Here is a 13,192-nt window from a genome sequence, read left to right on the forward strand (position 1 = left end):
GGACAATGGACTGTGACGTTCTTTTGAAGGCAGCATTTTTTTTGTCTTCATTTTTTATTTTGCAACATGTTTTATGAACACGAAAGCATAATTTACATAACTTGTATACTGGAGCACATTTTTTCATTTACTTGGAAAATCATATGTTTGTTCTGCGTCCCTCTCCTGCTGTTGCACTTCTTTCTATTTTCTTTTACTGAGTAACAAATGCGAGATTATTCTCTCTGTTCTATTGGACCTTAAAACATGTTTCAGTGATGAACTGTTGCGTGTTGGTCCGACAACCATTTGGCTCATACTTAGTTGCTAAATGTTGCTCATCCTCTCCCCTGCCTTTCAACAACTGGTCTAAAACGGCAATTTATGTCAGGGGCAAAACGAGTGCCGCAGTGCAGCTGCACGCACACATGTAGCCGTAGCAACGTCAAGCATGCACACACCACTGTCGTCCATTTGGCACAGGTCTTCACACTCACTAACCACACAAGGCTTGGCAGGCTCATGTGTGTCTAACCAGTGTGGGAAAAAAAAAAAAAAAAAGCTATTAGAGCATTTGGGATTCACAGACGCCTCTTGTGTCGACAACCGATCCACCTTTGGTCCTCCAGCTGAGGGACCTCACAAGCTTCAGAGTTGAATGCAGTTTTGTTAAATTTGTTGTTTTGATTTGTATTCCTTTTTTTTTTTTCTTTGCTCTTCCAGCCTTTCCCGCTGGTCTCCTCCTCCAGGTGGATGGTAAAAAGAGGCGAGCTGACTGCATTCGTGGAAGACAGCGGCATCTTCACCAAGCGCAAATCCCGACACCACGTCTACTTCTTCCTCTTCAACGACGTTCTCATCGTCACCAAGAAGAAGGGGTGAGCGAGCGAGCGCGGACGATGTCGGGCTTTGGGTGTTGATTTACCGGCTGCGAGTGTGACCCGGGCTGCTCGTAACTCGCCTGCTGCGACGGCAGAGCGTCTTCCCAGAAGCCTTTTGGTTTCCGGGACTTGCAGCTAAGAATCCCGAAGGCGGCGGCGGCGGCGGAGTCGGTTCGGTCGTCGTGTTTGAACTTGTTTAGGGAAAATCCCGTCAGAGAAAAAATACAAAAGATATCTAAACTGAAGGATGTAGACGACGTTTGAAAAAAAAAAAAAAACACACACAAAATTTTATCGAGTTTTTTGGGGGGGGGGGTTTGTCCAGCTACTAGTGCAAATATTTTAATACAATTAAAACAACATTTATAAATAACTTTTTATTGAGATATAGAAGCTTGTTTTAAGTCAATAATTCCTTAATGTTGATTTTATTACTGGCAGATTTCTTTACTTAAAACATAAGTCAATAATTTAACAATTATTGACTTAAAAGAAGCTATTATATCTTGCTGAAAAGTTACTTGTAGGTTAGTTTAGTCTTTTACTAAGTATACTTGCACTTTACAACCAGACAAAAATATGTGGTGTGTTTTTGCAGGTGGATTATTTTTCATAGCTCAGAAGCAAATACCATTAATAAGAATCAGTCGTTTCAGGTTTATAAAAACCTTCTGATAAATTAAGCTTTTATTTCTGTTGGATAAAGTGACGCTTAAATGATTGAAATAGGAAAATATATATATATATATATATATATTTTTTTTTTACAAAATTCTTTCTAAAACATGTGTATATTATTTAAAAACATTCTCCCACGGTTGGATTTTTAAACATTTTCAGTGTGACGACATCTGCTCTGTGCAAGATGTAGAAGTGAAGACATGATTTTATTGTGTTTTACAAGTGTTTAAGGTTGCCAAGCAACGTGGAAGGTGCTTCAGGTTCAGCGTCAGCACTTTCGGTATCTCAAAGTTAGTGCTTGTATAACTTGGCTGGAGACCCGGCCTGCCCAGATTATTTTTGAGATAAGAGACCAAGATTGTAAAAGGAGCCACATCCCTGACGGTCGTCTCATGTAATGGAAAAATCTGAAGGTAGAGGTGTCTTATCACACAGAACATAAGCATCCAGGGTTTATTAGAAGCCTTTTAATGGGAGAAAAGAAGCAGCTTTAGTCTAAAATGGCTAAATGAAAACATTTCCATGCTCTGACTTAATCTGTTGCTCAAGTGTCTCAGAGAACTGCTACTACTGCAAAAAGCCCAAAGTCATTCAGACTCTGGTTAGATTTGGATTAGAAGTAAACTTTTTGATTTTAACTAATACTAATACTAATTTTTTTTTTTTTACAGTGGTTCATTCCCAACTTAAATTTGGTGAAGAATACTTAAAACATGTCCAAAAAATTGTTTATGTCTACTTCAGCAGCCATACATGCTTTTCCATGAATTGTTAAGAAGAGTATAAATCCTTCCTGATTAACTCTTAAGTCTTTCCATTGTCATCTGTGCTTTCTGGTACGTAATCATGTCTCTATTTTTAGGCAACAGCAAAAACAAACTTTCAGAAATATGCAGAGAACGTCCGTAAAACTGTGTGTTTTTCATCTGCGTGCGGTTTCAATCGCATGCTTGTAAAAATTTTTCCGAAATATCCTGTCCTTTCTTGTCATGTGTCTGGATTCGATTGCCATGCTTTTCGCAGACTGAGAGTTCCCAAGAATCATAAAAAGAAAAAGAGAAAAAGAAAAAAGGAAACACTAAAACACATTCCTCCTTGTGTTTTTCTGAGAATCTGATCTAGAACAGCATCAGGGACTGTGTGTTTGGGAAAGGGGATTTGGTAAAGGGAGTGCTTTGAAATCAGTGTGTGGGGGTGTGCGTGTGTGTGTGTGTGTGATTGGGAGAAGCTGTTATAATATTGGTTTGTACCGTTTGGAGAGCCGCGGCCGCGCCGTGGCACGCCACTCCGCCGCGCTCCAGCTGCGGCGCTGAAAGCAGAAACGCGCTGGAGGTTCCTGAGGCCAGCCGGACAGCAGCAGGTCACACACCCTCTGCGACACAACAAAACAACAACTGTCTCGTTGGTTCTGACCCGGCGTGTGGTCCATCGTGCGGCTAAATCCAACGTTGCCTCAAAAACCTTTCTGCTTCTTCTTGTCCCGTTTGTATTTCTCAAAATGTTAACGCTCGGAAAGTGTAGCAGGGTCAGAACTGTGACACTTAAACGTTAGAGACCAACGACCTTTGACCTTAGAAGGCTTTCAGGATGAAGGTAGTGTTAGATAATGATGCTGGTAACAGACGTGATGTTGTACGTACTGGTTGTCCTGTACGTTATTCTGTTAATGTAGCTGTGTTAGTTTATCCCACATTTTATGTGTTTAAAAGCTAGCGCTTAGCTCAGTTATTGCTTTTAAGCATTTTTAATACTCAGTGGAAAGTAATGACTAACTTCTTGTAAGCAGATTTCTAGGATTTACAACTAGAGTCTGGAAATCACATCTCATGTCAAGACATTATATTTCACACTCTCTAAAAGTGTTGATCAGGAAAGCCTGCGCAGCTCGGCGGCGGCCTGCTAACTCTCCCTAACATTTGGTTTCCATAGCGATGGTTCCAGATCTGATTTTAAGATAGGAGTGGTGGACCATAATAACATGGACCAAGCAGATTAGATTCTTTCAGTTTTTCTAGCAACTTATCTAAAGACATAAAATTTTAAGCCAGCCCCTTAAATCTTTTAACAGCAACGTGCCACTAAAGATAAAAACCTGATAATCATTAAACAAAGTGAACTTAAAATACGATACGACAATGTAACATCAAAACAACTACTATAGAACTTTGATACCCAGAAAGAATTATAACACACAGCGACTTACTGACAAGTTATAGTTAGAAAAATGTATTTTTTTAAAACTATTTAATCACAGTTTAGCAGTTAGACATGTTTCATACAAATTCGAAGATATAAAATTAAAATTTAAATAGCAGGTTTTCCCCCAGTGTATTATAAGCCTGGTGGCCCGCCATGCTTTACAAGCCCCGCCACCAGGCTAAGCCTTTCTTGTTTTATGTTTTTAGGAAAATAACAATAGAAGAAGAAAAAAAACACATTTTTTTCAAAAAGTCAGATTGCAAGCGTCTCTATTGCTTTGAGCGTTTCACTGGCGGAGCAGATTCATTCCTAAATTCCTAAAAGATACGTTTATAGAAGATAGGCTTATAGTTTATGCATTTAAAGCCGGACCAATCGCACCGCTGGCGCCTCTGCGCGTTGCCTCGCGCGCTGCAGCAGCTGGATGTGTTAAGCTTACCTCAGCGCGGATCTCGCGCGCCTCCTTTCACTCAAACTGGACACAGGCTGACCTGTATGGATATTCACATCAACCCCCATGTGAGGAATTATGTTTCTTTCCAGAGTTTCTGATCAAGGTAGGAGTTTAAACCCCACCGCGTTAGCTCTGGCTGTGCAGCTTTATGTGAACCGCAGGAATAACTTGTAGAAAATGATTTATATTTGTGGACAAAGAATTTTGGGCGGCCTTTCCATTTCAACACGCTGCCCAGCGCCCGGCTCTGTCTTCCCTGCAAAGTTTATGTATGTGTTCCCTGGTGCGTTAGTTAACGAACCAGCGCTAAACTCATCATGCAGGTTCAGCCCGGTGAGGAGCTTTCGCGCTCGCCTCGCAGTCACACATCACGCTGGTTTTATATTATTTTATTATTAGTAGTAGTTGTATTATTTTTCCACTTAGTCAGACAGAGTTAATGTGCACGGCTGCGCGGAGATCTGAGAAACTGGACCAACCAAAATAGTTTCTGTTCCCTTATAAAAACCTCAACAGACACGAAATGGAAGAGCTACTAGAGCCACATTAGCAGCATTGAATTAAATCTCCCGTTTGTTGCGCAGTGAATTTAACTCATCATGCAGGGCCGGTCCAAGGCTGTATGAGGCCTTGAGCAGAATTTAACTTAGGGCCCCTCTTGTTGCTAAAAACATCAGCACCTCTAACAGCTTCTGTGTTAGATTTAGTGAAATCTGGGAGATGGGGACTAGTTTAACTGGCCAACCTGAAAAGCAATAAGTTATAATCACAGTTTACTCATTTGTATGAACAAACAGAGCTCAAACTCAAAGATTAAACTCATAGCATCAGATTGTAGCTATGGTAACAAAACAATTTAACTATGAATATTGTTCTTTGACCTTTTTCAAAGTAAACTTGCCAGCTCCTTAAGAACTTGCATATAAATGTTAAACAATTTAAAAATCTTTTAATTTATGTATGTTGAAACCATAAATGAAATTTAGCAGCATTGATCATCTCAATAAACAAATATTACATTTATGTATCTGTGGTCTGTTTTAAAATATTAGCATTTATGGGGCCCCTGAAACGCTGGGGAACCTTATGGAAGTGCAAATAATTGATATTCATTTTAATAGTATTTTTTAATTTGTTGTTTTTAAGACTAGTTGTGGGTTTAAACAGCGTTTCACTGGCAATGGTTTCCATAACATATAATTACCCAGTAATATTTTTACATTTCCTGTCTACTTAACATCTTTTAATACAAAAACACGGTGGGCCGCCGGTGGGCCACCTCGGTTCCCCGACCTCCGAGCTTTGCAAGTTTTCTGGAGGAAATCCTGAATAGGATTTTCTGACTATATTGTTTTTACTGACATTCGTCCTCAGCATGTGTTGTTGTTGGTTTTTTTTCTTGGTTATTTTTGATTATTTGTTCCTCAAATCATAAAACGTTCCCAGAGGCCCCAAAATATTACATATTACTAACAGAAAGATCGACTCCGTTTTTACACCAGAAACGGCCGCAAACTGACGGATGCTGATTCTTTCAAATCTATCACAGTTAAACATGCAACCGTTTTAAACTCATGTGACCAAAACAACCAGTGTGAAATGCTGAGCAAGTCCACCCTGGTGGTCTGCCTTTACTCCTGTACATTCAGTGGAGATGAAAACCTCCCGGGACACCATCAGTGCTTTTCTGTCCCGGTTTGTTTGCTAAAGAGCAAAGTGTAAATCAGGAAACCAGAAGCTGGCATGGTATGCGGAAACATTTGGTTGGTGTCTGAGCTCCCTTAATCCAGAGCGGTGTGTTTGTTTGGTTAAAACCTTACGGTAGTTTTCATCCTATATCATTTTCGGTGTTCATAATCCTCCGCATTCATGTAGCTGTCTCCCACTTCCCTTTAGCTGCTACGTAGCAATTGCTGGGCATGACACCTGCTCACCCGATCACTCATGAATGCTCGCCGTACAAACGTAACGTTCCCCACCCATCCTGTTCATGTCACAAGAATGACATTCCTGGAATTTTACCGGTAGATTTGTCCTCAAGGAGGCAAAAAGGCTGGAAATCCTAAAATCTGGTGAGGAAGACCAGGAAGAGATACGTTTCTACCTCTACTTCTACATGGCTTGAGCCGTGTGGTACTGATTGATGATCAGGCGCTTATGAAGTAATAATAAAAGATACTAACATGTTTTAGGGGTTAGTGGTTACAAATGAAATCAGAGGCAATTTTCAGAAGCTGTTTAAAAGGAAGCAACGCGTCAGTTGTTAATGCTACAACAGGGTGCTAATCATGCTAACCTCAGAGATGCTAAATATAGCCTAAAACGTCAGATCGTTTTGTCTGTTTCAAATGAGTAAAACACAGTTCTAATGAGAATTTTCTCACACATTATAATTATTACGACTGATCATTTTGACTGCTGTTTAATTTGTGCTTATTGAAGGTAAATCAGATGAGCAATGAATCAATCAATCAATGATTGGAGCATCTCCACTTCATTGGGTTTGCAGTAGATAAAGATAAAGATTCCATTCATTGTTGATTTTAGTATTCATTAAATCACCTTTAAAACTCAAAACTAACTGTGTAACATAATCAAAGCGTCTATTTACTCGTTTTTAAATGTCATTTAGTTTTTAGGTGTCGCAGCTAAATTGTTTACAGTCAAAAAGAGCAAAACGGAGTGTAAATATAGACCTGCATTATAGCATATCAAAACTTCGCCCTAACCCTACTCTTTGCTTGAACAACACTCAAAAGTTGGAAACTGTGGCTTCATTACCAACATGTGCAGCTGTTTTTCTGCGTTTTTAAATGAATCGTTGACACTTGTAGCACTCAAACTAGTTCTCAGGTGTTTTAGCTGGTGAAATGGGATTTGGAGATTCCCATGTTGTGTCTTCACCTGACTTCTGCTTCAGAACCCTTTCTGCTGATATTTCCTGACTTGCATAAAATCATGAAGCCTGCACGCAGCTGAAGGACAGACGGTGTGTGTGTGTGTGTGTGCGTGTGTGCGTGTGGGTGTGTGTGTGGTTGGTTAGCTGTCTGCACCTTCTGTACTTTGAGAGTGAGTTTTCCAAACATAAAACAGTGGTTCAAGGAAATCATCACTTAAAATGTTAACAGTTCTTTTTGATCACAGAGCCTGCAGAGATGGCTTTATTTGGTATTTTTCTCCTTGTCTCTGGATCATGGACGCATTTCAGCCTTGGCTTATTTAAGCAAACAACTTTCACTCTTGTATTTAAGAACGTCTTCAACAGATTCCGATTCAAGGTCGCAAGTCTCACCCAAGTAGCATCATCCTCTCTGAATGTGTCCAGCTAGCTTGTGCAAATGTTAGCTAAATGTATCCATGCAAGGCTGCAAAGCACAACGTAACCACATTAGCCAAAGGATATTTAGTTTTGTTTTAAAACACTGGGCCATCTGACAAAAATAACTAAATTAATCAGTTCACAGTCCCTAATCTATAGGTGCTCGTTCGGAATAAGAATATCGCTTTTCAACTGGATTGTGGAATTGAAATTAGACTCAATTCCAATAAAATGTCGTTTTGTCATTTTTATTTCGAGGCCTGTATTTGTTGCTCTGCTTAGAAATAATTTAATGATGCAAAAACTTCCATCTTAGTGAATTTAACAGTCAAATCAAGCGACTCCATACATTTTTCTGTTCCCATGCACTACTTCCAGGAAGGAAACAGCTTTCCTTCCTGTTGTTCGCTGAGTGTATTCATTGTTTGCTACCATTAAAAATAACTTCTACCTGGCGATATGCAAATTTTGCCAGGTAAAAAAAAAAAAGGGTGACCTTTTTTTCCCCTTACAGTATATGTTTTCTTTTGTTGTTTTTGTTGTAGCAGATTAAATGACAATAAAATATATTAAAGTTTGTGGCTGTAATGCAAAAAAGAATATATAAAAAAATATTAGTTGCACTGCAAACAAAAGTCTAACTTCACTTTTGAACAGAACAGACGTGTGTGGCTAACTTCTTCACCTGTAAACAGATTCACTATCTTGAGTCAAAAGATTTTTTTATCAAGCATTTTTTTCTTTGCACCTTTTCTTTCTCCACCAGTGAGGACAGCCACACGGTCATAGACTACGCCCTGCGGGATCAGATCCAAGTAGGCAGCAGTCAGCCCGAGGACGTTCACCTCTCCCCGGCCAAAAGTCCCACGATCATGCTGAGCTCACGGCAGGTCGGCGCAAACCATCTCTTCCGGCTGTGTTTCCGTAGCAACCACTCCAGCGAAAAGGTGGCGATGATCCTCGGAACGGAGTTGGAGTGAGTGCCTTGCTTTGTTTTGTTTTTTTTCCCCTCTTTTTAGTTAAGCCATCATTCCCGTTCAAATTTCACTTAAGCATTTACAGCCCTTAGCCTTAAGCGGGAGTGAATAATTTTTGCCCGTGGCGTAATATCACTCTCGGGTGTTTGTACTTGTTGAAGGCTCATCATCGTACGGTCTGGGCTACTGGTTCAGACAGCAGAGGGAATCTGAGATCTTTTAATATTCTGACTGAATTTCTGTGTGAAAAAGCGCAAGTCCGATTTTTTAGCTTTATTATGTGCTGCTGTCTGTGCCTTCTAACTCACAGGCAGACAAAATTCCCTCGTGGTTTTAGCTACATTACAAAGTAACAAGAGTCTATTTTTGAATCTGCTCTGAAAACAAACACAGAGATGGAAGTGAAAAATTTGTTGTCGTTTTATACAAAGAGTAAAAAAAAAAACAACAAAAAAAAACTGTGTACCTATGCCATTTGTTTTCAAGTAATTCAGGCTAAAGTTAGCAAGTGCCAACCAAAGTCCTAAAAACAGCCTGTAAGCTGTAGCTAACTCAATCCTGTGTAACTTCATCTCTCCTCATATAGTAATTAGAGAGCAAAGAGAGGATGTTCGGATTAAATAACCCAAACAAAGGAAAGGGATCTGCTTTACGTCGGCCTTCGCATTCGTTCACATGCATGGACGCGCAGACACACAATGCTGTACTCTGTAATCATCCGTTGTGGTTCAAAGCTTTGCTAAAGAGAGTCTTCACTGTTCCTCCTCCCTCTCATGCAGCTGGAGAAACTCCCGCCGTCTTCTGACGGGAGAAGCTGTGACTTACTGCTTTTGTGTGGAGAAATTTATTGTGTGGAACATTTCAGATGTTTCTAACACCTTCCTGTCTTTGCTTTTACCAGACACTTGAAGCCTACCTATTCAACTAAGCCTTAAAGTACATGTAATATTTTTCACTGTTTTTCTATCCTTTGCCAAAAAAAAGCTTCAATATTTAATAAATCTTCCCTCTTAGTGTTTTTTTTTTTTTTTTAGCTTATCGTATATCATTGCAGTTAACTATTTTTTAAATCCGACTCCAATGAAAATATGAAACTCGACAGGTACTGGTTTGTGTCGGTGACATCATCCGAATGCAATCTTCCTGCACAACCGTCCTCTCTGCTGCATGAGTTGTTGTGGAAAATCCTTCCTCCAATTCCCTTCATTTGGTGGCGTCAGCAGCAGGTCGGCTGCGAATGCCACGGTGTGTGTCACACACAGCTCACCGAAATCCTGAATGAGCCGAGAAAAACCAGTGGGGAGACCCTGGCAACAGTCCAGTGTCATGGTGGTAACCAGGCTTTGTTTAAGCTGTTGTTTAGCAACAGACAGCAGCTAAGCTGGCTGTTTCCCACGACCGTGCCCCCACCCACACACCCACTCTCTTCTCCTTTGCTTCTCCCGATCCTTCGACACATTGCCCAGAGTCTGCGTTCCTCTTCGTTCACAAAGAGGACTGTGTGAGCTCTTTGTTTTCTGATGACCGTCCCGTCCGGTCGTCCCAAGTTTAGTCAAAAAAAAACAAAAAAAAATTGCACAACATGGAGTCTTGTCTCAGCAGGCTGGGAGTTAAACAAGGGAGGCTGTTAGCAGCTCCACCTAAAAATAGATAAAAAAGTTTAACGACCTTCCTTTTTTCCCCCTCTCCCTCCCCAGTACTAATCCGAGCCAATACTTATTACACCAGTGTCTAGAGATAGCTTCTGCAGGCTAACATCTGCTCCAATAAAGGAAGAAAGCGATCAAAATGTTCGGACAAATAAAACGTGAATAGCTTCAGTTATTTCTAAAGACATATCTGAGCCGATACACACAGCCCATCTTAAGTAAACTCGTCATAATCTTGCTGCTAATGCTTTCATGCTGAATAATTCATTGAAGTCTTAGGCTAATGCTAGCAAGTTTACTCTGTGTTTTGATATGACTTGTTGCTAATTTTTTTTAACCAGCTTCTGGTGCCCCATACGCTTTTCACAAATAGAGAATGACAAGCTGCTTTACAATATTGCAAATACACACACGCACACGCCTGCTGCATGCATGTGTATCTCCCAGGCACTCCAACAAATTGTCAATCGTTTGCTCCAAATTGCCCTTAGGTACGAGCATGTGGCGACTTTCTTCAGCAGAAAAAAATGTGGCATAACCGTAGAATATGAATTAAGATTCAGTTTTCGTCATACGCTTTACCTTTCTGTATATTTTAGAGCCTATTTTCTGCAAAATCCACACAAGGTTTTGATAAGTTTAATGTCCAGTAAAGTAATTAGATGGATACAAAGTTTTCAGCTCATGTGAATTGAAATGATTTGGACATCTGGCCCAGTCAAAACAGACCAGTGACAGATTGGCAGGAAACCTTCCTATATGATACCTCATGTAAAATATTTGAAGCATTTAATAAACTTATAGTCATTTTACGGCACAGTAGGGAGGTAAATTAAGAAGAAATTGAGTTAATTCCGAACTTTTAAGCCCTTTTTTTGTGGACCACCGAGCATCGCAGAGCAAAGGTGACAAAAATTGCAAGATTTCTCCTTCAGTGAGCACAAGCTTTTGTATCTACTTCCCTAGAAAAGAAATGATTCTTATCTTAAAACATTTAAATGTCCATTATGTTTCCTTTTACTGCTGACTGTGAGTGCAGCGAACGTTTGGCGTTCCAGGGCGAAATTCTTCCCATTCTGACTTTAGGCTCGTCTGTTTTTCTTTCGGAAACAAAACTGCAGAAATGGGCTTTGGTGGGTTTTATTTTTTTCTTCCCATCTGGCAGTTTTTGCTTTCATTTCCACTCACTCCCGCTGCCCTGTCCGTGTCTGTGAGCCTCCCTTTAGCGCTCCAGAAGCAGACGTATACGAGGACGACCTTTGATGTCGACGGTGGTTTAATGCATCGGGAATTCCAGCTGTTTAGAGATGGACCAGAGAGAGGGCTCTCTGTGTGAACTTCTACTTCTTTTTCTTTCTTTCTTTTTGTTGTTGTTGTCTTTCTGCTCTGCTTGCATGCTGGGATGCTTTCCCCGTGACCTTGTTGCTGTGTCTAGTGTTCAGAATCGGTGAATAGCGCGGGTCTATTAGTGGAACAGAGCGGCTTCAGAAGCCTGCAGGAAAACAGAACCGATATTCAGCTGTGACAGAGAGCAGTGCCGATTATTTAACAGCTCTGACCAGAGAAGGGAGTCGGTGCTTCTGTTCTGCACACTGGATCGTTTTGGATTTTTATTTCTTTCTTTTTTACCCCCCTCTTCGTCTACTCTGCCTGCTTTTGTTTAAATGCGATAATGGGAAAGCTGTTGCAACGTGCAAGTCGCAGATGCTCTGGGATTTCCACAACTGCGCTGCGTTTGTGTCTGAGCAGTAATTAAGAAGTCCCCGTGTTCATAATAATTGTTGGGACGCGAACGATGAGCTGAGCTGAGCCAGAATCGGTGCAACGTCTCTTATTAGAGGCACAACATGCTGCTTTTTAAAGATCTCTTTTGGCCTACCTCGTGTTGTCTGACAGGTTCTGTTTAAGTTTGTTGAAGTCCGTTTCTGTTCTGTGTGGCTGTGGTCGGGCCCGGGGTGTGTCAACTTGAGTTGTTGCCAAAACGTGGTTCAGAAAAGTTAATTCATTATTTTTTATTATATTTTTTCTAAAAAGGGGGATGGGTTTTTTTTTTTCACATAACGCCCATCTAGGTTTAATTGACGCTTTTATCCATTTAATAGGTTAAAAATCTTTACCTGAATAAATTTTTTTATGGTTTACTCAAGTTGTTGTTAAAACAGTTCGATCTAAAGATCCAGATGAACGTAGTGTAATAAAAGAATAGTTCTATACAAACTACATACAAAAGAACAGTAGTAAAGTATGTTTATACATCAATATATTTTTGCACCCACCTCTCTTAGCATCATCCAATAAATTACTATTCATGTTCATTCGGTTTTAAAAGCCTTTCTTATTATTTTCTACAGCCATATCTATTGTATAATATAGACTATAGCAGTAACAACAGAAATTATTTGTCATGTTGATATGCAGTGATGGATAAAAGTAAAAAAAAAAAAAAAAACCTGTAGGGAGCAAATAGTTTTCACAGCAGCAGCGCGTGGAAGGCCGAAACAATAGAGAGTAAACTAACCGGTTGGAGGAAAATTGAGTTGTAAGACGAAGCAGGGACGGACACCCAAACGTCTGGGCGGTCATCCGACGCAGGAAGGAAGGTCAGGGAAGGGGCTGTCATCACTCTTGAGCCGCTTGTGAGCAAGAGGTTTCGCAATCCGCCCGGCGAGACTCTCTTCTTTTCAGAGGTGAAACGCGAGCCTTTCACAATGGATTTATGTATCTTGGCATTCCTTTCTCATCGGCAGGATGAATGGCTGAAGCCGGAGGAAGTCTCACTACAATGAATAGACCGATTCTCCACAGGCTTTTCGGTCAATGGGAGGGGTGGAGGGGGTGAGGGACATGGGGTAAGCACCTGCTATCAGCGCGCATACCGCACAAGTCTAAGTACGTCTCACATGCGTTTGCCCTGCCGATGCCTGCGCTTGTATTTGTTGGTTGTTTCAGCTGTTTTGAGCGAGAGGCCGACCTGTCGGGACGTTTGTTTTGCACGCGCGTAAACGTCCGACCGTTGGCATGCAGGCCCGGCTGTCGAGAAAAGCAAACAGCTG

At 40.7% G+C, this 13,192-nt stretch overlaps 1 protein-coding gene across 2 annotated transcripts in view; it reads left to right on the forward strand.

Annotated features, from left to right (window-relative positions):
- The window catches only part of LOC116708187 (rho guanine nucleotide exchange factor 26), a 33,589-nt gene that overhangs the window by 15,474 nt on the left and 4,923 nt on the right, over nt 1-13,192 (forward strand). For both annotated transcript variants that reach the window (XM_032546018.1, XM_032546017.1), the window contains 2 exons: nt 703-857; nt 8,280-8,489. In XM_032546018.1, the coding sequence (XP_032401909.1) occupies nt 703-857; nt 8,280-8,489 (365 nt within the window). The remainder of the gene's footprint in view (nt 1-702; nt 858-8,279; nt 8,490-13,192) is intronic.

Source organism: Xiphophorus hellerii, chromosome 18 (assembly GCF_003331165.1).
Source record: "Xiphophorus hellerii strain 12219 chromosome 18, Xiphophorus_hellerii-4.1, whole genome shotgun sequence".
Taxonomy (NCBI): Eukaryota; Metazoa; Chordata; class Actinopteri; order Cyprinodontiformes; family Poeciliidae; genus Xiphophorus; species Xiphophorus hellerii.